Source organism: Chionomys nivalis, chromosome 7 (assembly GCF_950005125.1).
Source record: "Chionomys nivalis chromosome 7, mChiNiv1.1, whole genome shotgun sequence".
Taxonomy (NCBI): domain Eukaryota; kingdom Metazoa; phylum Chordata; class Mammalia; order Rodentia; family Cricetidae; genus Chionomys; species Chionomys nivalis.
This window is the reverse complement of record NC_080092.1, coordinates 51,142,774-51,169,757: the sequence shown is the minus strand read 5'-3', so window position 1 is coordinate 51,169,757 and position 26,984 is coordinate 51,142,774. Positions and strand designations below refer to the sequence as shown.

General features: G+C 45.2%; 1 protein-coding gene across 1 annotated transcript; it reads right to left on the bottom strand.

Annotated features, from left to right (window-relative positions):
* Positions 1-1,347: 1,347 nt before the first annotated feature.
* On the bottom strand, positions 1,348-25,284 carry Fxr2 (FMR1 autosomal homolog 2). Its single transcript, XM_057775372.1, has 17 exons — positions 24,742-25,284; positions 15,412-15,464; positions 14,997-15,090; positions 13,892-13,963; positions 13,651-13,799; positions 12,994-13,087; positions 11,342-11,458; positions 5,271-5,441; positions 5,045-5,123; positions 4,595-4,704; positions 3,897-3,983; positions 3,385-3,610; positions 3,019-3,216; positions 2,723-2,923; positions 2,546-2,641; positions 2,299-2,399; positions 1,348-2,038 (listed from the first exon to the last, which is right to left on the bottom strand). The coding sequence occupies exons 1-17, from the start codon at positions 24,820-24,822 to the stop codon at positions 1,943-1,945; spliced, it is 2,025 nt and encodes a 674-aa protein (XP_057631355.1). The 5' UTR covers positions 24,823-25,284; the 3' UTR covers positions 1,348-1,942.
* Positions 25,285-26,984: the final 1,700 nt, after the last annotated feature.

Below are 26,984 nucleotides of genomic sequence, written 5' to 3'. Positions count from 1 at the left end.
TACGGCAAGTTTCATCTTTAAATCCAAACCAGGAGGAGCCAAAGGACTCTGCACCAGAGATACTTTTTTTGGTTGTTTTGTTTTTAAGACAAGGCTTCTCTGTGTAACAGTTCTGTGTACTGGAACTTGCTTTGTAGACCAGGCTGACCTCAAACTCAGAGATTCGTCTGCCTCTGCCTCCTGAGTGCTAGGATTAAAAGGTTTGTACCACCACTCCCAGGTCCTCTGAGCTATCTTTACTGCCCTGATATATACTTTCTTAAATATTATTTGAGACAGGGACTGCACCATATAGCTCTGGTGTTGCATGCCTTTACTCTCAGTGCTTGGGAGGCAGAGACAGGCAGATGCCCGATCCACGAAGCGAGTTCCAGGACAACCAGGGCTACACAGAGAAACTCTGTCCTGAAAAACAAACAGGATGTATCAGGTACTCAGGAGGCAGAGGCAGATGGATCTCTGCCTCCCAAGTACTGAGAGTAAAGGTGTGTAACACCATCACCTGGACATATTATGTATACAGTGTTCTGCCTGCGTGTATCCCTTCAGGCCAGAAGGCGGCACAAGACCTCATTATGGAAAATTGTGAGCCACCATGTGGTTACTGGGAATTGAACTCGGGTCCTCTGGAAGAGGAGGCATCCAGAGTTCTTAACCTCTGAGCCATCTCTCCAACCCCTGATAAATATTTAAGGATCTAAGTTCACTACATTTTAAGGTCATGGCTTCTCTGTCAAGGCATTCAGGGACACCCTCTTTAGGATCACCTTCAGCCCTCAGTGTACTGTCTAACATAGGTCTGGAGTCTCCCAACTCTATAATCCTATCTCTTCTCCCTGGAGACCCCAAAAGCTAAGGTCAAGGATGTGGATTCTGGAGTCAGAGCAACACCAGGCCAGAAATACATGCTGACCCTCCTGGGTTCTAGAGGCCATGCTGAGAAAACCCTATTTTCACCTCTGGTGAAGGCCCAGCCTTTGCCCGGGGCCCCAGATAATCCGATTAAATAGCCTGCCCAGACTCTCAGCTCCTAGCAGGAACAGATCCAGCTTCAAGCAGTCTTGCCTAGCCTCCTGTGAGTCAGGGCTTAGGAGTGGCCCAACTCTATCAAGCAACCAAGGGGAGGGAAGAAACAGCAAGGCCTGAAGCACAAACCTCTGGACCAGAAGAATAACTGGATATGGAGAATTAAGTATGCAGCAATTTCCAGAATATCATCTTTCTGACATAGGATGAAAAGCTAAGAATAAGGAATAGAGAACAAGAGCAAGCAAGAGACCAGTGCAGGTCAGTCCTAGAGATCCAAACAGACCAGAGTGGGTACAAAGAAGGCATGGGAACCACAAGGCCATTGGATTTTTTTATTCTCTTTTTAAATACTGTACAGTGAAAAATAAATACGCCTTCTCATCCACCAGACAAGGTTATCCCCCAACTCCCTAGGGGACCTTGTCACCCCCCTTCATACACACCCCTGGTTCTACTCCAAAACCTTCCCCATGCCTCCCACCCACAAATACCCTCACTATCCCCGTCTTCCACAGTGATGAGGCCCCAGAAATGGGGGGTACAGGATGGGAGGAGGGATAGCAGGGAAGCCCCCCTGAACTGTCAAATCTGGGTGGGTCATGGAGCACCCCCACCAACAGGCGGAGAATGGGGGTGTTCAGAGGTCGGGGCATTAGAGGATAAAGGCACATCCAGTCTGATAGGGAAGGGGAGGCTCCCCTCACCCTGGGGGTAGGTTGGACAAGAGGGAGGGGGTATGACCCTGTTACACACCCCTCCACTAGCTCCTGGAGGTTGGGGGGGACCCAAGCTGCTGTGCCACCCCCCACCCCCGTAGATAAGAGCAGCTCCAGCGCAGGTCAGTTGGACCCATGAGGGCCATGGTGGTGGGCAGCAAGCGAGATGGAGAAAGGAGGGATGTGGACTGGAGGTTTTATGAAACCCCATTCACCAAACTACCCAACTCCAAGGGGGCAGAGAGCTCCCCATTCTCCGAGGGGCCCTTGGGAAGCTTGCTGACAGAGTCACCCTGAGGAGGAAGCAGGAGAAGGAAAAGAAAGCAGTTCATCAGTACACCAGGTGTGGGCACTCTTTCTCACTACTGATACACCTGTGCTCTAGTCACTGCGAGCCTTGTCTTCCTGTTCGTGCCAGCTCTGCTCTATCCTCAGCTTAACCTGAACTCTACCAGATACAGCTAATTCAACATCTCAGATATTTCCTAGGAAAGTTTTCTGTGTCCCTGCCCTGAATCAAAAAAATAGGGTAAGCTGTATCATGACTGCCTACCTTCTGTCCTGAAAGAGATTCCTCTGAGGGTTTCGTACGTTCCAGAGGTGGACGCTGGCGGCTCTGAGACTCTGCCCGTGAGATATAGTCTGCCACAGTCACTAGGAAAGGCAGAGAGGATCGAGACTTTGAGGAACACAGGTATCCATCTCCATGGTTCTCACTAAACCCAACCCTGGTTTTCCTAGAGCAGGAGGCATCCCATTCTTAGCTCCAGAAAGGCTCCAATCCCACAGTGTCAGCTGACCTGGTTGGCGGTCTCCGCTGATAGACCCATCAGTTCGATTACCACGATTGCGGCGGCGGCGGCTCCGATTACGTCGCTGGGGTCTCGATTCATCTTCTGTGTAGTAAAGAAAAGTCATACACCCATCCCCTTCACTCTTTCTCACACCACCTATAAGAATCCAGGCTTGCCCCTCACCCAGGCCATTCTCTGTCATGTTAGGACCATCAGACTCCAGGCCTCCATCCATGACAGTCCTGTCTTCATCAGTACGACGGCGGCGGGAACGGCGACGACGGGCACTTGCTGGAGGGGGTTCACCAGGTTCTGAATCAACTGGGGGCTCTGGTTCAGATGTGTCCAATAGGCTGTAAGGATTACTGTCTGGATCCTTTAGCACTGATTATGACAGGACAGAAAGGGACTGGGAGTCAGGTGACCATTATTTTCTCCTTTGGACCACAAAGATGACCCCCCCCCCAGCTCTCTGATACCTGAGCTAATAGATGACGAATTGTATCTTGAGGTAGGCCGGGGAACAGGTGGGGGTCCCCTTCCCCGGCCCCCAATTGGCCGCCTCCGGCTTTCTTCTCCACGGCTTGAGGGCTCTCGGTCACCGGGTCCTGCTCGATTAGGCTCCTCTCTCTTTTCTGACTCTGTCTCAGAAGCTGTGGATGGGTCTGAGCTGGGGCCTGAAGGGCACAGACAGGTTTAATCAGATCCACTGGTCTTGCCCTGCGAGTTTCACTACCTCTTCCAAACTAGAATTCTTCATATCACTCGTAAGTACTCAAGTCACTGCTCTCCCTGAGTCTCCACCCAAACACCCACCTCCTCCACTGTCCCCACAGTTGTCTCACCGTAGGCAGGACCACCAGTCCTCCGGCCCCGGCCCCGGCCCCCATAGCTGCCCCCATATGTTCGGGTCGTGTGCAGGGAAGAGGAGGAGCTCTCATCTGTGGTATAGCCAGCCTTGTCACTGCCACCACCGCCACCCCGTCCACTCCCAGGAGGGCGAAAGCCCAGCCCAATCTGCCGAAGCTGTTCATCAATCTGCAGTCTCTCTAAGCGAAGTTGTTCAACCTCCTGGTTGGAAAGAAAACAGACAACACAGGAGAATTAAAATGAGTGGACAGCCCACTTCCTTCATGCTTTTCTCTCCATATGATCCCTGTGTAACTAAGCTTTGGGGACTACAAGAAGGAAGACCAAACATTAAAGAGAATAGAATACAGCCCCAGAGCCAAAATATGAACCAACGGTCCTGTTCTGCAAAGAGACAGAGCACGCAGGGCAGCTCCAAAGATTATATACTAGAGGTCCTTGCCCCTCTCCAACCCGGTTTGTCGGACATGGCTTTTGACATGGGTACCTGCAGGTAGGAGAGGTGGTACTCTAGCAGTGCCTGGGCATTGCTGATATTCTCTCGGGTGCCGACAAATATGAAGGGAACCATTCCCTAGAGAACAGACCAGAACAAAGATTAGAAGTCAGTCAGGTGTGACGGCACACATAATCCTTAGCACTCAGGAGACAGGGGCAGCAGGAATTCAAAGTGATCCTCAGTTACATAGTAAAGTTAATTAAGTTCAAACACAACCTAAACTACACGAGGCTCTGTCTCAACAACCCCCACCCCCAAAAGTGCCAGGCATGGTGGTACAGGTCTTTAGTCCCAACACTAAGGAGGCAGAGGCAGGCAGATCTCTGTGAACTGAGTTTAAAGCCAGCCTGGTTCACAAAGTAAGTTCCAGGCCAGCTAGGGCTAAATAAAAGGAAAAAGAAAGGGCTGGAGAAATGGCTCAGCGGTTAAGAGCACTAGTTGTTCTTCCAAAGGTCCTGAGTTCAATTCCCAGCAACCACATGGTGGCTCACAACCATGTGTAATAAGATCTGGTGCCCTCTTCTGGCCTGCAGGCATGCATACATGCAGGCAGAACACTGTATAGATAATAAATAAAAAAACAAAGAAAAAGAAAAAAGAAAATCAGAAAAGATTAAAGTGTTAAGCCCACTCCTCAAACAGACAACAGGACCACAGTCTACGTCTAGAAGTCCCAGGCCCCATACCTCTTCCCTGGGGTTCTTCTTGTCGTTGTCGCCTTCCACACGCACCCTCACCACACCAGACTTGTCCACAATCTCCTGGATCACTTTCCCATTCTTTCCAATCACTTTGCCTAAATGGATAAAGGAGGAATTGGGCTTTTATTTTTTGTTGTTACTGTTAAGGAAATACAAGTCAAAGTAGTCTTCTTCTATAGCCCCTTCTCATTATATATACTGCATGTAATTCATCTTCCTGCTTCTAGGAATCTCATAACCCTTCCAGGGATAAAAAATGCTACAATCCTTAAAAATACATCATTGCCTTTTCTCATTCTTATGTCAGACTCTTTATCCCATCCTTATGAAACCAGAAGTCCACAGAGTAGCACCAATCCTAATACTCAAAATTGTCTTCAAGCCCTTGCCACCTGGGCCCTAACTATTCCTTTTTATATGTACACCCAAACTCACCAACCAGGTTCCTGGGCACTTGTACAGAGTCCTCAGAAAATTCCAGGTAGCTTCGAGCTTGTCGGCATGCCTCAGGTGTCTATAGAAAAGGCAAACTAAAATAGAACCTGGATCTCTGCCATTTTCTGACCAAAGTCAGGCAGAGAAGGTACCACAGATTTGTTTTCCACCTTATCTCTATCCCCTCAGTCCCCCAAAGGACCCAAAAGAGCAATCTTTGGCTGACCTCCCCATAGATGCGGAAAGTGCAGGTCTCTTCACCCAACTCAATGGCAGTCACTCCTGGCACTTTTCGGGCCTGCTGGATGTTGGCACCATGTGTCCCAATTGCCAGACCCATCAGGTCCTCTCTCACTGTAAACTCCTCTTGGAACGCTGCTGCCAACTGCTTACTTGTCTAAGAGGAAAAGGCACTGTGAGATCCTGGTGGTGGAATCTCAGAATATGCGTCCCAGGTGGCTAATCCTCTGTACTGCTTTTTTTTTTTGGGGGGGGGGTCCGTCCTTCCTTCCTCCCTCCCTCCTTCCTTTCTTTTTTGGTTTTTTGAGACACAACTTCTCTGTAGCTTTGGTGCCTGTCCTGGAATTCACTCTTGTAGACCAGGCTGGCCTCAAACTCAAGAGATCCACCTGCCTCTGCCTCCTGAGTGCTGGGACTAAAGGTGTGTGCCACCACTGCCCAGTGGGGGGGGGGAGTTCTTTTTTTTCCTTTGGTTCTTCAAGAGCAGGTTTCTCTGTAGCTTTGGAGACCAATAGGCCTCAAACTCACAGAGATCCGCCTGTGTCTGCCTCCCAAGTGCTGGGATTAAAGGTGTGCACTACTACCTCCCTGGCTTCTTTGTATTGTTTAAATAAGGAAAAAAAGGCATGAAGAAAACCAGAACCACCTGTGATCTGCTAGGCACTGAACCCTGCACAGAAATCTCAGACACCTTTAAATACAAAGGCTTATGGGCAGTTATTAACTAATGAGGGCAGTTTGAGCTAGAAACCATCAAAGTTCTAGATTTGGTTCTAACACTAACTGGTTGAATGGTTTTTAACAAGACACACTCTGTTCTACCACCTGACAAGTCCCTACAGCTGGTCTACTCACTCTGACGTTAATAAAAATAGTACTCCTCTTTTGAGCCCTTCTCACTCTCAGTTGTTCTCATTTTCATTAATAAAGCAATGTTTATTCTGCTTTAAAAGAGAGCGACAAAGCCAGGTGGTGGTACCACACACCTTTAATCATAGCATTTGAGAGGCAAAGACAGATCCCGGAGTTCAAGGCCAGCCTGGGCTACAGAGTGAATTCCAGGATAGCTAGGACTAGAGAGAATACTGTCTTGAAAAACAAAAAGGGGGTGAAAAAAAAAAAACACTAACAAGATTAGACAAGGCTGACATCAAAGTGGCTTCTTCTTTTTTTTTTTTTTTTGGTTTTTTTTTCCAAGACCAGGCTGGTCTCGAACTCACAGAGATCCGCCTGCCTCTACCTCCCGAATGCTGGGATTAAAGGCGTGCACCACCACCGCCCGGCTTCCAAAGTGGTTTCTTAAAATTCTTTTCTTGCCCGGCGATGGTGGCGCATGCCTTTAATCCCAGCACTCGGGAGGCAGAGGCAGGCGGATCTCTGTGAGTTCGAGACCAGCCTGGTCTACAAGAGTTAGTTCCAGGACAGGCTCCAAAGCCACAGAGAAACCCTGTCTCGAAAAACAAAAAACAAAACAAAAAAAAAATTCTTTTCTTTATTTTTTTAATTTTCGAGGCAGGGTTTCTCTGTAGCTTTTGGTGCCTATCCTAGAACTCACAGAGATCCGCCTGCCTCTGCCTCCGAGTGCTGGGAATAAAGGCGTGTGCTACCACTGCCCAGCGGTTTCTTTTTTTTTTAAAGATTTATTTATTTATTATGTATACAATATTCTGTCTGCATGTATGCCACCAGACCAGAAGAGGGCACCAGATCTCATTACAGATGGTTGTGAACCACCATGTGGTTGCTGGGAATTGAACTCAGGGACTCTGGAAGAGCAGGCAGTGCTCTTAACCTCTGAGCCATCTCTCCAGCCCTCCAGCATGTGGAGGATTAAGATAGGATTAAGAGCACTGGCTGCTCTTCCACAGGACCTGGGTTTAATTCCCAGCACTCACATGGCAGTTTACAACTGTCTGTAACATGTGCATATAAATTTTTTTTTGGTTTTTCAAGACAGGGTTTCTCTGTAGCTTTGGAGCCTGTCCTGGAACTCCCTTTGTAGACCAGGCTGGCCTCGAACTCACAGAGATCCGCCTGCTTCTGCCTCACGAGTGCTGGGATTAAAGGCGTGCGCCAACCACCGCCCGGCGTGCATATAAATTAAAAAGAAAAAAATTCTTATGTGCATGAGTGTTTGTCTGCATGCTCCAGGCCCACGTTCAATCCCTGGCATCAAAAACCCTGGGCAGGAAGTAAATATAATTAAAACACTGTAGGAAATAATTAAATGAATAAATTGCTGGTCACTGGGACGCAGAGGTAGGCAGATCTGAGTTCAAGGCCAGCCTGTTCTACACAGCAAGTTCCAGGCCAGCCAGAGCTACACAGACCCTGTCTCAAACACCAAAATAAGTTGCCTTTGAGTGCTTGCTACACATATCTTTTACCATTTACATGATCAAATTCTTGCTGTTTTGATTTAAAATTTATCTATCGGGGCTGGAGAGATGGCTCAGTGGTTAAGAGCACTGGCTGCTCTTCCAGAGGTCCTGAGTTTAATTCCCAGCAACCACATGGTGGCTCACAACCATCTGTAATGAGATCTGGTGCCCTCTTCTGGCGTGCAGGCATACATGGAGGCAGAATGCTGTATACATAATAAATAAATAAATAAAATTTAAAAGAAATTTATCTATCTATCATTTTTTCGAGATAGGGTTTCTCTGTGCAGCTTTGGTGTCTGTCCTGGAACTAGCTCTCATAGACCAGGCACATCGATATCACAAAATCCGCCTGCCTCTGCCTCCTAAAAACTGGGATTAAAGGTGTGCGCCACCACCACCCAGCTAAATTTATTTTATGTATACGAGTGTTCTGTTTGTATGTCTGTGTACCATGTACATGTTTGTTGCTCCACAAGGCCAGAAGAGGCATCAGCTCCCTGGAATTGGAGTTAAAGATGGTTATGAGCTGCCATGTACAAACTCAGGGCCTCTGCAAGAGCAACTGGTGCTTTAACTCTCTAACACCAATTATAGGCACATGTCACTATGTGCAGCTGTCCAGTTCTTCTTCAGATGGGGTCTCACTATGCTGGCCTTGGACTAAGGCATTCAAGCAGTATTCTGCCTCTCCTGAGTATCTGGGTAGAGTCTACTGTTTCACCCACGGCTTCTCATACTCTAGGCAAATGCTGTACTACTCGGCTATAGCCCTAACAGTTATTGTCAGTGGCTGAGAAATTGCCTAAAGTGCAGAAGGCTTTATATTTAGTCCCCAGCAAAGAAAAATAAAGGGGGGGGGCGGGGGTTGGGAGTGAATAAGAAAAGAGGTATTAGCTAGGTACAGTGGCACACAGCTTTAATCCCTGCCCTGGGAAGGTAGAGACAGGCGGATCTCTGAATTTAAGTCTGGTCTACATAGCAAGTTCCAGGCAAGCCAAGGTTACATAGTGAGATTGTGTCTCAAAAACAAACAAAACCAAAACAAAAAAGTACAAGAATGTAAAAAGTAACAAGAATCAATAAAAACAAAGGCAAGCTTTCCTTTTGTCCTTTCTTTTTCTTTTTCTAAAGACAGGGTCTCTCTACATAGCCCTGATAACCTCGGCTGTTCTGGAACTCTCTATGTAGAGATTCACCTACCTCTTCCTCCAACTGCTGGGATTAAAGGTATGAAAATAATATGCCTCCATCTCCCAAATGCTGGGATTACTATGTCAAGTTTACACGGTGCTGAGCAAGCACTTTGATTACTAGAAGCATGTTACCATAGAAAGTGAAAGCCAAGATCTAGGAGAAAAGAATATTCTACCCTTTGTTAAAATCTGCTTATGGGCCTGGAGAGTTTACTCCAAGTTAGGTTAAGTCTTGCAAAGGACCAGGTTTTATTCCCAGCATCCATTAGGCAGCTCACAACCACCTTTAACTTCAGTCCCAGGGGATCTAATGCTCTCTTTCTGACCTCTACAGACTATAGACACCATGCATGCATACAGGCAAAACATCCATACACATAAAGTAAAATAAAACTTTTGTTTTTTTTTTTTTGAGACAAGGTTTCTGTGTCATGGAACTTGCTTTATAGACCAGGCTGGCCTCAAACTTATAGAGATCTGCCCCCCTCTGCCTTCCAAAAGGCATGTGCCACCTCACCAAGCAAAAAATAAATGTTAAGAAAAAAAAGAAAAAACATATATGGCTTAATCATTTATCACTTTATGTCTGCATTTGTCTAACAGAAGAGGGCATCTGATCCCATTAAACTACAGTTATAGAGCTACCACGTGGATGCTGGGACTTGAACTTGGAACCTCTGAAAGAATAATCAGTGCTCTTAATTGCTGAACCATCTCTCCAGCCCTGGCAAAATAAATCTTTAAAAAAAAGGAAAAAGCTACTCATTCGGGACTGGCAAAAACATGTAGATCAAGCGGAAGGAAAGGTGACTTTTCATCAACCAGTTCCTTCAGTAACGCCCTGGAGAGACTGGAATAATGCACAATTTGTGCTGTCTCAGAGAAAAGCCTCCCAAAAGGGTCAGTTCACTTGATAAATGGAATTAAAGATCCAATTCAATCAAAACATACCCACAGCCTATACTCATTTAGAATGGTTTAACAGCCAGGAATTGGTGGTGCACATCTTTAAATCCCAGCACTCAGGAAGCAGAGGCAGGTGGGCCTCTGTGAGCTCGAGGCCAGCCAGGTCTACAGAGAAAATTCCGGGACAGCCAGGGCTGTTACACTGAGAAACCCTGTTTCAAAAACAAAACAAACAAAAAGAATGATTTAATCATTCTGAAAAGGAAACTTGTAATTATAGGATGTCAGAACTCAAAACCTTGTAGCAAAAACTTGTAGAGGAGTTGAGGGTGTGGCTCATTAGGAGACCTGCTTAGCAAGTAACAGACCCTGTGTTCTATCCTCAGGCCAGGAGAAAAAGATTGTGGGTTGCGGGTTCAGCTGGTAGAGTGTTTGCTTAGCATGCACGGAGCTCTGGGTTACAGCCAGATCCCAGCACTATGACAAACAGGGGTATTGGTCACACCTATAATCTGAGCACCAGGAGGATAGAGAAAAATTATCAAAAATTTTTAAGGTCATCTTGGCTACATAACAAATTTGAGACCAGTCTAGGATACAAAAGACCCTACGTTAAACAAAAAACAGCTGGGCAGTGGTGGCACAAAGGCAGGTGGACCTCTGAGTTCAAAGCCAGCCTGGTTTACAGAGCTAGTTCCGAGAGAGAGAGAGAGAGAGAGAGAGAGAGAGAGAGAGAGAGAGAGAGAGAGAGAGAGAGAGAGAGAGAGAGAGAGAGAGAGAGAAAGAGAGAGAAAGAGAGAGAAACAAAACCTAACCAAACCAAGCTGGGCATGGTGGTACACACTTTAGATTCCAGCATTTTAGAAGCAGAGGCATTTGAGGTTGATGCTAGCCTGGCCTGCAGAGTTTCAGGCAAGCTAAGGAGACCAGCAAGATCCTGTTCTAAAGCAATATTGCCAGGCAATGGTGGTGCATGACAACACTTGGGAGACAGAGGCAGGCAGATCTCCGAGTTTGGCCATCTTACTTTATATAGCAAGTTAGCAAGTTTCAGGACAGCCAAAGCTATATAATAGAGAAACCCTGCCTCAAAAATAAACAGATAGATGATAGGCAGAGAGACAGACAAAGTGTACTTTTGGCCATCATTTTAATCAAAAACTCGGGAGACAGAGGCAGATGGATCTCTGTGAGTTTGTGGCCAGCCTGGTCTACAGAGTAGGTTCCAAGACAACCAGCGCTACACAAAGAGAAACCCTATCTTGAAAAGCAGAAAAAAGCCAGGCAGTGCCTTTAATCCCAGCACGAGGCAGGCAGATCTCTGTGAGTTCAAGGCCGGGCTGGTCCACACGGTGAGCAGCAGGACAGCCACCACAGGTACACAGAAACCACGTCTCAAAACAAACAAACAAATAAACAAAAAACAGAATAGAACACTGTCCTCTGGAGAGTATGAGATAAAACTGCCAATCCAGGACTAATGACCCAATAGCCTTTGTCTATGTTTCAGAAACACAAGATGAGAAAGCAAAGTACAACATTATTCAGCATGAGAAAAAGCAGCCAAAACTTGCCTCTAGGTGCTTGGTAGCTTCTTCGTTGCGGGACATAAGCAGCAATTTGGTGCGAAGACTTCGAAAATGCATATCACCCAGCAAAGATGCCCTCTTCACAGGGGCTTCTGTGGTTGACTGGAAAGAAATGAATAAGTCTTACAAACAAAATACACTCCAGGGAGCACCAAAGACTGGGCACCAGAATGCCAGTATCCTGCAAAGAAGGCAGGTGTCAAGAATGAAGTTCAGGCCGGGCGATGGTGGCGCACGCCTTTAATCCCAGCACTCGGGAGGCAGAGGCAGGAGGATCTCTGTGAGTTCGAGACCAGCCTGGTCTACAGAGCTAGTCCCAGGACAGGTTCCAAAGCCACAGAGAAACCCTGTCTCGAAAAAAAAAAAAAAAGGAATGAAGTTCAGCTGGCCATGGTGGTGGCCAAGAAGCAGAGACAAGTGGATCTCTGTGAGTTTGAGGCCAGCCTGGTCTACAGAGTGAGTTCCAGGACAGTCAGGGCTATACAAGGAGAAACCCTGTCATGGAAAAAGGCTGGGCGGTGATGGCACACGCCTTTAATTTCAGCCCTTGGGAGAAGGGAGATCTCTGTGAATTCAAGGCCAACCTGGTCTACAGAGTTGAGTTCCAGGACAGCCAAGGCTACACAGAAATCCTGGCTCAAAAAACCAGGGGGGAAAAAAGAGAGAAGGAGAAAAAGAGAGAGATAAAGTTTAAAATAAGAATGGTAGCACAGCCTATCCCCTCAAACGTAGGGACAGTAAAGCCGGAAAGCTGTCACAAACCCAAGTGCAGCTGCAGCAACACAGTGAGTACCACGTCATCCAGGGGACACAGTAAGACCTTGTCTCAAAGGAAGAAAAAGGAAATGAAGTAGGATACAGGAAAATCACTGTCACTCACACAGAGGCTGGATAGCTAAACACTAACAGAACTCATCTGACAAGAAGCAAGTACAAGGTGAGAGCTATACGGTGGTTTTTGTTTTTGTTTTATCATTTATAAAGATTTATAGCTGGAGATAGTGGTGGATGCAGCAGGTAGATCTCGGTGAATTTGAGGTTTACATAGTGAATTCCAGGGCAGTCAAAATGAGATCATCTCAAAAAACAACAAAAGATAAAAGATTTATGTGTCTCTCACTGTGTGAATATGTTATGTACACATAGAAGCAAAGACCAGAGAGGGTGTCAGGGGTCCTGACGTAGAAAAGGCAGGAATAGGAGTTCCCAGGAGGACTGGCTGACTGGCTGGCTGGCTCTGGGTTCAAAGACTGCCTTATAAAGTGTAGGCTGATTGAGAAAGATACCTGATACCAACACTTCAGGCTTTCTCAACCACCCCAAAGTGTGCACTTATATACACGCAAATATGCACACACACACAGATCCTAATATATCCAAGAACTAGGGTACTTGTCTAAAACAGGTGTGTGAAGAACATGGTTTTATCTCTCACATTGAAAAAAAAAGAAGGGGGAAATTAAGGCCATACATGAGGAAAAGTAAGGAAAGCAGGTGACCTGGGTTCAGAGGGTCAGAAGTAACAAAGTCACAAGTAAGTATGAGCACAGTCTAGCACACCCATTTCTGCAAAAGCTTAAAGAGGAAAAAGGAAAAACTGTTGAAAAGACCTATGTTAATTTAACATGAAAACTCACCAGAATAAAGAGCTCACTGTTTGCAATGTTGAGAAAGATGCAATTGGCTCCCAGTGCTTTCTTGAACTCTTTATGGACATTTTCATTGGAGCAGCTGTAGAGAACAGTAAAGTGCTCAGGATGAAGCAGTAAGAGGTTTGGGGACAAAAAGTAGGGAGAAGAAAATAAGAAAGATAGAATCACTCTTGTTGTTGTTATTTTTTGTTTTTGTTTTTTTGAGACCAGATCTCTCTGTGTAACAGCTCTGGCTATCCTGTAACTCGCTTTGTAGACCAGGTTAGGATCGTACCAAATGTTAAATAATAAGGATTAAGAAAATTATTTTTAAAATAATCAGAGAAGAGTATATTGGTGCACATCTTTAATCCCAGGACTCAGGGAGGCAGAGGCAGGTGGATCTATGTGACTTGGTTTACATAGAGCTTCGGGACAGCCAGAGCTTGTATAGTGAGGCCCTGTCTCAAAATAAAGACAGACAGACAGACAGAAAGAGAGATAAAGATGAAAAATGGAAAGGCTAGAGGTATATCATGCAAAAAGATTCTCATAGGGCTAGGGAACAAACAGAACAGACTGAAGAGTGGGAGACCTGGGAAAAATAAGGACAGAGGCTGACACTATAGAGAGTCCTCAATTCCCAACCTCTCCAACACTCACGCCTCTCTCAGATCCTCAGGCACAGCCATGGTGACCTTGAAGAAACTGCCTTTGGTTGCAAGGGGATTGGGATTAACAGGTCGAAGTCGTTCCAGGGTGACAATCTCATTGTAGGTAGCATCGCAGGCAGCATACTCAATGACATAGAACTGGCAGAAAGGAAGAAGGGTAATCAATCCATCTGCTACCTTTCCTCAGAACAACAGCTTCAGGAGTTCCCCACAGGGCTTTAGTCACTCACATCTCCCTTCATCATCCGAACCCGGGCCAGCCACCAACCACAAGGTTCCTGTTCATTGGCTCTCGAATAAACCTGGAAAGTTAGAAATAAAGAGACACAGCATTGAAGACTATTCAAAAACATCAAATTAGAGAAAGCCAGCTAGGTATGGTGGTGTACACATTTATCCCAGCACTTGGGAGGCAGGGGCAGGCAGAGCTGTGAGTTTGAGGCCCAGCCTGGTCTGCAGGGTCAGTTCCAGGACACCCAAGGCTATTATACAGAGAAACCTCTCTCTCTCTCCCCAAACAAAAACAACAACAAAAAACAGAAACAAAAGAATTGGAGAAAGCTGAATTTGCACAGTGGACAAGAGCTCTCCAAGCATGATAACCCGAGTGAGTTCTCAAGTCCCAGAGCTCATGGCTGTCCCGACCACCACTTGTGAGCCATGACACACTCATGCCTACAATCATGTATGCACACAGACGCATGCACATACACATACCTCCCACAAAATATGCCCAAGGTCCTGGGTTAAGTCCCAAGTCTCACTCACTATCTCTCACACATACATACACAGACTTCAAGTGGATTTGTCACACATGAAAGAGTGGCCCCTTTAATCAGGTGCACCCTCAGATCACACCCATGACAAAAAGGCACCAATGCATTTACTTCACCAGCTACATGGCTAGATGTGGTGGTTCAGATGAGGAAGAAACAAAATCAGTAAGTTAAAAACCTAGAATCCGCCGGGCGGTGGTGGCGCACGCCTTTAATCCCAGCACTCGGGAGGCAGAGGCGGGTGGATCTCTGTGAGTTCGAGACCAGCCTGGTCTACAAGAGCTAGTTCCAGGACAGGCTCCAAAACCACAGAGAAACCCTGTCTCGAAAAACCAAAAAAAAAAAAAAAAAAAACCTAGAATCCAGCTGGGCTATGGTGATGCACACCTTTGATCCCAGCACTCAGGAGGCAGAAGCAGGTGTATCTGTGAGTTTGAGACTACCTGGTCTACAAAACAAGTTCCAGGACAACCAGAGAAACCCTGTCTTGAAAAAACAAAACAACAGAACCCTAAGGGGAAAAAGAGCAAACTAAGATGGTGGACTTCACAGGCCTTACCTCGACTTCATCTCCTTCTGTGATCTCCTTATTATAATCAGCTGGAGGTGGTAGTCGGACATCTCCAAAAGGAATCTGTCTCTCACTTTGCCAGCTACAAGACAGTGACAGGAAAGCTATTCAGACTGATGTAATTGTCCACTTCTTCACAAGGAAGCTCCTCCCTGGCCAAGACCACTTTATCCTTTCTGCTAGTTTAAGAGTCAAAACAACAGGCTCTGTTCTACAGTGGTCTTTATTCTGTACACTAACTGTCAAATGGAAATGCCTACAACTTGCACCAAGCTATCTGCCCTTTTTTTCGTGGAATTCTCATCCAAACTCTCAGTTCCCTGGGACCTACTGTCCTCAGCAGGCCCCACTTTTTTGCTGTCCTTTCAGGACCTACTATGCTTGTCTATTCCTAAGGTCTTACTTGTTTTCAAAGAAGATGGTGACAGAGTCTTCATGGACATCCTTCACAAAGCCCTAGAAAAAAATGTAAAAAACATAAATGAAAAGACATTTAATAACCAATAATACCACTTTTGGGTATATATCCAAAGGATGCTCAATCATACCACAAGGACATGTGCTCAACCATGCTCATAGCAGCTTTGTCATAGCCAGAACCTGGAAACAATCTAAATGCTCCTCCATAGAGGAATGGATAAGGAAAATGTGGTACATTTACACAATGGAGTACTACACAGCAAAAAAAATAACGACAGCTTGAATTTTACAGGAAAATGGATGGAACTAGAAAACATTATTTTGAGTGAGGTAACCCAGACACAGAAAGATAATTATCACATGTACTCACTCATAGGTGGTTTTTAAACATAAAGTAAAGAAAGATAGCCTACAAACCACAATCCCAGAGAATTTAGATAACAATACGGATGCTAAGAGAGACTTACATTGATATAATCTACATGGGAAGTAGAAAATATAAAAAGACAAGATCTCCTGAATAAACTGGGAGCATGGGGACCTTGGGGGAGGACTGAAGGGGACAGGGGAGACAGGGAGGGGAGCAGAGAAAAATGTAGAGCTCAATAAATATCAATTAAAAATATATAAATAATAAAAGAAAATACATTTAACGATCATCTTAGCCATCAGGAAGAGAAATCAGAAACCTTTAAAATTAAGAGGTTTAGCAGGGGGTGTGAACAATCTAAACACAACCAGGAAGATGTGTCGGAAAATATAAACAGTGAGAGAAAGAAAACCATACTGACATAATCTAGAAATAACATGGGATAAGAACAAAGTAGAACCTGCACCAGAGCAGCCCCACAGGCGGCCTACTCAGGATACCAGTTACCTCGCTATCTGCCTCTTGGTGTGCTAAGCAGCCTGCTAGAGTTCAATTAAAATACCATCAACTTTCAGCAAAGCTACAAATATCCCACAAGACAGTGCACAGATAGACTAGAACACCTAGAGGACACCAGGGCTGGCAAATTCAGTACCCAGATGTCCAAGTCCTTGGAGAATAACTGGAACACTGGAGAAGTTCAAAATATTAAGCAGTTTGCAGAAGAAAAAACTAAGAGTTTAAAAGATGTCATAGTTCTGAAGGCAAAAATAACTACTGAACCTAGAAATAAAGTATGTATAAGACTCCAACCTTGAGATCATAGCCAAAGGAGTCACAAAATAGGGGCTTCTTCAATCTACAGTCTCAGTTATTGTCTTCTCTATTTTTCACACAAGATTTCTAGTTTTGACAAAGTACAATTCATTATTTTTTATGAATTGTGCTTCTGATTTCACATCTAAGAAACTTCTGGAATCTAAATCCCCTAAGGTTTTCTTTTATGTATTCTAGGAATTTTGTGTTTTAAATTACACATTGTATATATGTGTGTGTGTGTGAACATATACATGCTTTTGCTACAACATCTGTGGGAAGGTCAAAGGACAAACTATTGATGTCTCTTCTCTTCCACCATGTGGATCCTGCGATCAAACTCGGGTATTGCCCATTGAGCCATCTCCCAGGCCCACACTTTTTATTTTGTATTTTGGTATGTAACAGATTTTATTTTAGAGTCAGCAGCCCAGGCTGGCCTCAAACTCATATGTAACAGAGCCTTTAACTTCTGATCTTCCTGTCTCCACCACCCAAGTGCTGTAATTACAGCTTACACCACCCGACTCAATTTATTTGGTGCTGGGAGTCCTCTGTGTCCTCTGTGTGTGTACTATCAGCTGCACTACACCCCAGCCCCCAAAGTGCTTTCAGTTATATATTACTTTCTACTTCCTGATTTTTGATAAAAATAAAAAGAGTTCGGAGAAAGCAGAGTGCTTTTCAAAAAATGGTGCTGGAAAAACTGGATAGCCACAGACAAAAGATGGACTTTGATAACCTCATTATCATACAATTTACCTCAAAAATTTTAAATGGAGGCTAGAAAACTGGCTCAGCAGTTAAGACCACTTGTTACTCTTGCAGAAGACCCAGGTTCACATCCTAGCACCACCTCTGACTCCCAATCCCAGAGGATCTGACCTTGTTCTGGTCTGTGCAGGCAGCAGGTACACATGATGGTACACACACAGACAAGCATTCATATACATCGATTTTTTTAAAAGATAATTTTTAAAGTAGTTATCTTTTATTATTTCTCATTATGTATGTAGGTGTGTGGGTCTGCTTGTGGGTATGTGTATATTGAGTGCAGAAGCTCAAGGAGGTCAGAAGTGTTGGGTGCTCTGGAGCTGCAGTTACATTAGCTGTGATATCCCTGAGGTAGGTGCTGGAATTGAACTCTGGTCCTCTGGAAGAGGCAAGTGCTTTTAACTGTTGAGCTGTCTCTCCAGTCCTAAAAAAGAAAAAATAAATTTAATGTATCATAAGCCAGGCATGAAGGAGTACACATATAATCCAGCACTCAAGTGAAGGCAGAAACAGCAGATTTTAGGGCCTTCCTTGGCAGAGGTATCTGTGGGAACCAGGCATACAAGTAGTACATATATTCATAAACTGATAAAGTACCCATACACAGGCTGAGTGCAATGGTGCCCAGCTTCTTTAGTTCCGGGATTTGAAAAGTAGAAGCAAGCCAGGCGGTGGTGGCGCACGCTTTTAATACCAGCACTCGGGAGGCAGAGGCAGGCGGATCTCTGTGAGTTCGAGACCAGCCTGATCTACAAGAGCTAGTTCCAGGACAGGCTCCAAAACCACAGAGAAACCCTGTCTCGGAAAAAAAAAAAACAAAAAACACCAAAAACAAACAAAAAAAGTAGAAGCAGGTGGATCTTTTTAAGTTCCAGGTTAGTCTGGTCTACATAAAAAGTTCCAGACCACCAAAAGATACATAATAAAACACTGTCTTAAACAAATGATATAAAAATAAAATTAAAAAAAAATTAGTTGCTACTGAGTGGTAGCACATACCTTTAATCCCAGCCCTCAAGAGGCAGAGGCAGGAGGATCTTGGCGTTCCAGGCCAACCAGAGTGAGTTCCAGGTCAGCCAGGGTACATAGAAACCTTGTATTCAAAAAAAAAAAAAAAAAGCCACCTATAGCTAAACAAAATAATAAAATAATATAATTAGGGAGCTTTGGTTGGAGCACATAGTTTAGCAATGGTAAGTGCTTAGCATATACAAGGGCCTGAATTCAATCGTCAACATCAGAATCAGTAAGAAAGGCAGGTACTTCAAAAGGCTAACAATATTCAAGGACCAACTCTTAGCATAGTAACTAGGATAGTGGCAGAGCTTAGGAGAAAATATACCAATAATGCTCTAGAGAATATACAGCTCCCTCCACACAGAACCAATCAACCACTACTTATGTATTGCTCTTTCTTTATAATGGAAAAAATCTAAACTTGGATTTTCCACCAGATACAACCTACTTTGGCTGTTTTGTGGGAACAATCTCACTATCCAGCCCTAGATAAACTGGAACCTATTACATATAGCAGGCCGTTAAGTGGCCTTGAACTCAGATAAATCTACCTGCCTCTATCTCTCACGTGCTGGGATTATAGGCATATACTATCATGTCCAGGTTTGTGTGCTATGTGTATTTATGTGAAAGCCGGAAACAGCTCTATGTCCCTGTACCGCAATTTTTGAGATAGAATCCATCACTGAACTTGGACTAACCAACAAGCCCCCTGGGCTCCTCCTGTCTCTGTTAGTGCTAAGATCACAGAGTTTTGTTGCTACAACAAGCTACTTATGTTGGTTCCTGGGATCCAAACTCAGGTTCTGAGCAAGCACTGAGCCATCTTCCCAACCCTACTACTTTTTTTCTTTAAAGATTTACCTATTCATGACAAGTAGTAGTGGCACAAGCCTTCAACGTCATCCCTCGGGAAGCAGAGGCAAGATGATCTCTGAGTTCTAGGCCACCCTGGTCTACAGAGCCAAGTTCTGGGACAGCCAAGGCCATACAGAAAAACCAGTCTCAAAATACAACAAAACAAAGTAAGATTTACTTATGTGTGAGTGTTAGGCTTGAAGGCATATATGTGCACCAAATGTGTACCTGGTTCCATGAGAGAACAGAAGACGGTGTCAGATACCTTGAAACTAGAATTATCAACTGTATGGGTGCTTGGAATTGTACCCCAGTCCTCTGAAACCTAGCAAGTGCTATAAACCTATAAGCCATGTCTCTAGTCCCATGCTGCTTTTCATCTTCCCCTTTTGAGACAGTCTTCCTTAGAGCCTATCTATTGCCCAAGTGTGGACAATCTGTCCTCAGCATACTATTCCTTAGCACACTTTAAATATAAGTCTTCAGCCGGGCGGTGGTGGCGCACGCCTTTAATCCTAGCACTCGGGAGGCAGAGGCAGGCAGATCTCTGTGAGTTTGAGACCATCCTGGTCTACAAGAGCTAGTTCCAGGACAGGCTCCAAAACCACAGAGAAACCCTGTCTCGAAAAACCAAAAAAAAAAAAAAAAAAAAATATATATATATATATATATATATATATAAAAGTCTTCAGAGATGTTTATCTTCTTTTCATTCAGAACCAATGCCTATTCCTGCTAGTCTCTACAAACTAACTCTGCCAAACCGCTTCCACTTGTCAGGACTCGCCTGCATCCTGCTTCCTTTTGGGTTCTTTACCTTGTCTGAGACAGAATCTCATGCAGAATTTACTATGTAGGTGAGGATGACCATCAATTCCTGACCTCCAGTCTCTATCTCCCAAGTAGTAGGATTACAGGATCACCAAGCCTAACATTTTATCAAACTCTTTATCCAAATGTCCATCTCCAAGAATTTTTCCCCCTAGGGTGAATGTAGATTTACTAAGGAAAAGTGAGATAGAGAAGCCAGGCTTGGTGGCATACACTTCTAATCCCAGCACTAAGGAGGCAGAGGCAGGCAGATCTGAGTTCCAGGCCAACCGCCAACCACGGTTATATAGAGTCTCTTATGATAGATAGATAGATAGATAGAGAACTCCTAAGAGTGGGAGAGGCTCAGAGTCTTAGCAGATTATCAAGATACTTATCATTTATCAAAAACATTTTAAGAGCCGGGCGGTGGTGGCGCACGCCTTTAATCCCAGCACTTGGGAGGCTGAGGCAGGTGAATCTCTGTGAGTTCGAGACCAGCCTGGTCTACAAGAGCTAGTTCCAGGACAGGCTCCAAAACCACAGAGAAACCCTGTCTCGAAAAAACAAAAACAAAAACAAAAACAAAAAAAAAAAAAAAAAAAAAAAAACATTTTAAGGAGAAAAAGGAAGGAGAAAAGTCATAATCACTTGACTGCCTCTGAAAAAAGTTCTCACTCCTAGATATACTCATTCACAAAGGCTATGTTAAACCTTGAATTTTCTTTTTTTTAAAAAAAAAATTTATTTATTTATTATGTATACAATGTTCTGTCTGTGTGTGTGTGTATGCCTGAAGGTCAGAAGAGGGCACCAGACCTCATTACAGATGGTTGAGCCACCATGTGGTTGCTGGGAATTGAACTCAGGACCTTTGGAAGAGCAGGCAATGCTCTTAACCACTGAGCCATCTCTTCAACCCAAGCTTTAATTTTCTATGTTGAATTAGCCCATAAAACAGTATTACCTTTTTTTCAATAAATAGTGACTTCCAAGGCAGAAACGCTAAGTTCAGACTAGAATCACCCTTCTTTTGCAGTATAACCCAATGCCACTTACCATCTTTCCCCCTTCAACTCTCTTCCCAACATCATACTCCAGTTCTACCTCTGCCTCTTAATTCTACCCATTTACTTCAGATACAAGGTTTTCTTTGGAGGACAACTGTGATGAAAAAAGAACTCCAAAGTTCTGTTTGGTCTATGCCACTGGAGAAATAAGAGAGCGCATAAATTCTGTTGTAAACCTTCTAGATCCAGATGATCTGAGTCAGGGCTGTATTATTTCCTGGATTAGCTTTCTGAACTTAGAACTGTCAGGTGAATGAAGAAAGCTCTTAAGTTCCTAGATACTTCAGTTTCCTTAAATAAGAAGATATGAAATTAGTCTCCATCTTTACCCGGCAGAAGAAAGAAAAGGAATTCTAGGAGAAAGAGTCAAGGAAAAAAATATGTTTTGAAGTTGATAATGTCCCATTAGAAAAGAATGCTGGCCGGTTGGTGGTGGCACATGTCTCGTCTTTAAAGCCAGCACTGAAGAGGCAGACAGGTGGGTCTCTGAGTTCGAGGCCAGCCTGGTCTACAGAGCGAGTTCCAGGACAGGACAGCCAGAGCTATACTGAGAAACCCCATCTTGAAAAACAGAAACAAAACAACAGCAAAAACAAAACATTATGAAGCTGGGTTTGGTGGTGTGTCTCAATCCTATCACTTGGGAAGTGGAGGCAGTAAGACCAGGAATTCAAGGGCATCCTCAGCTAAAAGCCAGGCTGAGCCACTTGAACCTCACCTTAAAACAAAACAGGAAAGCTTGATAGGATATAAAATAATTTCAATCTGACATCTGGTATCTGCCCTGGATAAATCAAAATAAAAGTTTTGAGAGAAGGGGGGTCTCCCTAAATTTAGAGATCTAAGACAAGACAGAACTCCTTCACTCACACTTAAGTCTGCCGAGTCATGAATATCAATCAGCAAGGTTGGAACAGATAAGCAACCACATCACACTGAGTTTAAGAAAGGTGAGTCCAATTGTCAGTCCTAGAGCAGAAAGTGCTGAAATGGCTAGAATACAGGATTTTATTCAACTGCTAATTCTGCCCCTGCTTCACTCAAATATATCACTGCTATGTATGATTCATAGGTAAAAAGGACTTTCTGTTGAATCCTCTTTTTAACAAAAAATCTATCCCTTCCCAACCACTTCAGTTAATCTGAACTGAGCACTCTTCTTTCCAAGCTGTGCCTGGCTCCCAAGCTCCTAGAACAAAAGTATCTTATCTTGAATTACTTCCTAAATGGGTGTGGTTGTGGATGCCTTTAATCCCTGACCCAAAAATGAGTTCAAGGCCAGCCTGGTCTACCTAGGAGTTCCAGGACAACCAGGGCCGCATAGAGAGATCCTATCCCCCAAAAACAAACGAGAAAAAAATCACTTTTCTTGAAAGTAAAAATTTGGAGGTGAAGAGGATATATATGAAAGCTAAGATGTCTCCAGGAAAAAAGAACAGCTTATGAAGAAGGGTATTTTTGTTGTTGTTTTGAGACCTGATCTCATTCTCCACACTCATTTTAAACTTGGACCATCATACTTCAGCCTTCCAAATACTAGGATTAGAGGCATGTACCACCATACCCAGCCTAAGGAAGACTTTTAATAAATCTAATACAAGTCTGAGAAAAAGGATATTAAAAAACATAATGTAGCCAGGCAGTGGTGGCACACACCTTTAATCCCAACACTAGGAAAGCAGAGGCAGGTGGATCTCTGTGAGTTTGAGGTCAGCCTAGTCTACAGAGTTCCAGGACAGCCACGGCTACATAGAGAAACCCTGTATTAAAAACAAAACAATCCACCACAACAAACACATGTGTCCAATGAGAACCCCTGAAAGGAATTAAGAGACTTTTGCCACAGAAAACAGAAATGTTATAAAGATATTGCTCCAGTCAGAAGAAAAAGTACTACTAAGAGTGGGAAAGGTGACAGGGTCAGAATCAGCTAGGAGCCTTCTTCAGCTATACACAGAATAGGTGAACATCAGTGAGGATGACACAGGAATACAGAAATAGCAAGGCAAAAAGTCCAAGACTTAATTGAGAGGATAAGCTAAGACTAACATATTTACACTCATAGGCACTGGATAAAGAACCTGATCAGAAAAGGCAGGCAGAAATGGTATGGCATTCACAGAGTAAAATTAAACTTATCAGCTAAAGTGGGGCAGAAACCAACTACAAGGGCAAGCACAAGGCCTTTTCAGCTACAAAAAGATACAGTTTCACAGTGGTCAGAGAGATTTCCAAGGGCATGAGAAAGCAGAAAAGTCTCCTGGAGTAGGACCTGAGGAGACATGAAGTAAAGGCGGCTCCAACTTATCCAATGCTTTGAAAATTCCTTCCTCTCCAGAGTAAAAAGAGTAAGGGAGGAATCAAAAGTTTCTGGGACAATTCCACCCAAAAAAAATCAAAAGAAGGCCAGGTGGAGGTGGGGGTAGAGGCCAGCCTGGTCTAGAGAGCACACCTGTCTTGCGGGGGTGGGGGTGTTCAAAATAAGTTCAAAATTTCACCTATCAGATGAAGAAAAACATTTGGGGGGTCAAGAAGAGTCAGTCTTTAAATTGGGGGAAGGGGTAATCCAGAATAGACAGAACAGATACAGAAGGTGGGATGGATGTATGGATAGAAAGAAAAAACAAAAGGTCTGGTCTGGGATGGTGGCAGAACTTGGAAGGCTGAGGCAGGAGTACAGAAGAGGTCACGTTTAGCCTGGGCTAAATAGTGTGAGCTATACATCAAGGTCCTCTTCCAACCCCACCCCTAAACAGGTCAAAGAAATCAAATCTTGACAAAGAAAAGCTGAAATGAGCCACTCTGGAAGGTACCTTCTCTTTCCAGAAAGACTGTCAACAAGTAGAAATCTGTCAGAGTAAGAACAGAATCTTGATGAGACACCTTTTAACGAAGCTTAAACTTTAGAAGATAAAGGAATGGCCTCACTGTATCCAGAGTCAAAGAGGTAAGTACAAACCCAAACCTAGGTTTAGGGACAAAGGTGTGGTGGGGTGACAGACTTGCCCAACAAACCCACTTTCATGGCTGATAAAACCGGAGGCCAAAGATGCTAAATAACACAAATGCCTTTTGACCATTTCTTCTTAGCCTGGGGACAAGAATGCAAGATGAAAGTTGAGTAAATGGTCTAGAGCCAGCAGGCAGAAGCCTCCCTGAAGACGGAAGATCGAATATGGGACAGTGGCCCTTCCCAAGGGGGTCACGCAGGAAAAGAAAGAGACTCTCCCATGTGCTTGGGCCGCAGAAGATGCGATTAGGAGCTGAAGTATCTCCTCCACTAGGAAACAAGAAAAGTCAATTAGAAGCTGGGCGAAGGGGTTTCTCCGGAGGGAGCGGGAGCGCCCAGCCACGCGCAGTAATGACCTGATGGTCACGCTTCCAGCTGAGGATAAAAGCAGGTGTACCCGCGGGCTCGAAGAGAAGAGCACGAGGGTTAACTCCCACGGTCTCCCCGGAAGGCTTTCGAGTGGGAGCGTGAGTCGAAGGTTCTAAGGGTCAGGACCGAGCTCCAGAAACTCGATCCCGCTCCACTCGTGCCGGCCTCAGCCCGGGGAGGGGGCTAGGGAGGGTGTCCCGGGTCGACGCGCCGTCTCACCTTGTAGAAGGCCCCGTTGGAGCCCCGCACCTCGACGGGCAGTCCCGGCTCCACATCCCCCCCAGAGGCCAGGCCGCCCATGGCGCCGCCGCCACCTCCGACTGCCCCGGCAGCGGCTGAAGCGGAGCTCTGAGTGCGGGCCGGGCCGGGCCCCCGGCGTCTCCCAGGAGGAGGAGCCGGAGGGGGAGCCGCGGGGGGCGGGAGCCGGGCCGGCCCCACGGCGGCCCTGCTACAGCCGACGAGCAGGGGGCCGGGGCCGGGCCGCTCCCCGTCCGCCGCCGCCTTGGTCTCCGCCACCGTGAGAGAAACGGCCGCCGCCGCCGCCGCCTTCGTCACCTCAGCTTCCGCCCGCCGGCGCCCCCGCTGCTGCCTCAGTCCCGGGACCCGCTGCTGCCGCTGCCTCTCCACGGCCTCCACCTCCCCCTGCCGCCGCCGCCGCCTACTGCGCAGGCGCACAGAGCACCCGCCCGCCGCGCGCGGAGCCGGAGGGCCAAGGCGCAGGCGTCCAGGCTAGCGACCCAGCTCGGGCTCGCCAGCGCGTCAGGGCTTCCACATTCTCTTCCCCTCTCTCACGCCCCCTCCTGGTCGCGCCTCTGCGCCTGCGCGGAAGGAGACGAACGCTCGGTCCTCGCCACCCCTTCCTTTCCCCGCCCCACAACACTGGAAGCAAACCAATCAAGGGAAGGGAGGGGCCGCGCTCGCTCCAGCGGATTGGACTTCCGCCTCCACAAAGTGAGCCCCGCACAGCCAGGGCAGTTTAGGGATGGGCATGCGCTGGAATGACTGCTTGGTCACTTTCACCACCTTTGTCTTTCTTGGTGCGCACACTCCAAAGTGTGAGGGGCGGGATGGGGGGGGTTGAGGGCTGGGGGCGGGGGGGAGAGCCGAAAGGCAAAAAGTGCCCCGTGCGCACGCTGGTCTTTGGTGTCGGTACGCATGTGTTGACGCTCTGCATCTATAGGAGATTAAAGAGTCACTGTTCTTGGCTTGAGTAGATTTTTTTTTTTAAGTTTTGGAGACAGGGTCTCTTATATCCTAGGTTGACTACGAACTCTCTAAGTAGTTGAGGAATGACCTTGAATTCCTGATACCTCCCAAGTACAAAAACTACAGACATGCATATATGCATGTCATTTCCATGCTTGCCCTAAGTTGGTTCTAATATTGTAATAAATTCAAGGCCCTGTCGAAAAGAAAATGCAAGTCAGGCGGTGGTGGCACACGCCTTTAATTCCAGCACTTGGGAGGCAGAGGCAGGCAGACTTCTGTGAGTTCAAGGCCAGCCTGATCAACAAGAGCTAGTTCCAAGACAGGGCTACACAGAGAAATCCTATCTCAAAAAAACAAAAAAAAATAAAATGAAAAGAAAATGCATTATGATCTGATACATAAATGCTGAGGAAACTCAAAACAGGAAAAACTGTCATGGAGTTAAAAAAAAAAAATTCCTAGCCTGGAGGATGTCTCAGTTTACAAAGCCTAACGACTGGGGTTCATTCAGTTCGTAAACCCATAGCACAAGATACAAGGAGATACCCACTTCCCACAAGTTGTCTTCTGACCATCACACATATGATACCACTCCTGTTCACCCACACATATAACACAATAATTTAAGTAAAAATAAAAAGTATCAGCCGAGCATTGGTGGCACAAGTCTTTAACCCCAGACAGAGGCAGGTGGATCTCTATGTGTTCAAGGATAGCCAAGGCTATATAGAGAAACCCCATCTCAAAAATAAATAAATAAAAATAAAAAGACTAAATAAAAAAAGGAATTGAGATATAGACTTGTACATGTTTATATAAGGCCTTAGGGTCTGTCCATAGCACACTAAGTAAATAAATTAAAATTAAATCAATAAATGCAGTAAAATGGAATGTTATACTGAAAATAAAGAAATCCTGTAGACTTTAGTAAGATATAACAAAGAGGGCTGGAGAGATGGCTCAGCAGTTAAGAGCACCAGCTGCTCTTCCAGAGGGCCCGGGTTCAATTCCCGGCACCCATATGGCAGCTCACAACTGTCTGTAACTCCAGTTCCAGGGGTTCTGACACCTCACATAGACATACATGCAGGCAAAACACCAAATATATACAAAATAAAACTTAAAATAAATTATTTAAAAATAATAATAAATAAAAGATATAACAAAGAAAGATATAATAAAGAAAAGATATAACAAAGTGTGTGTGTGTGTGTTTATGTGTGTGTGAGAGAGAGAGAAAGTTTTCTTTTTTT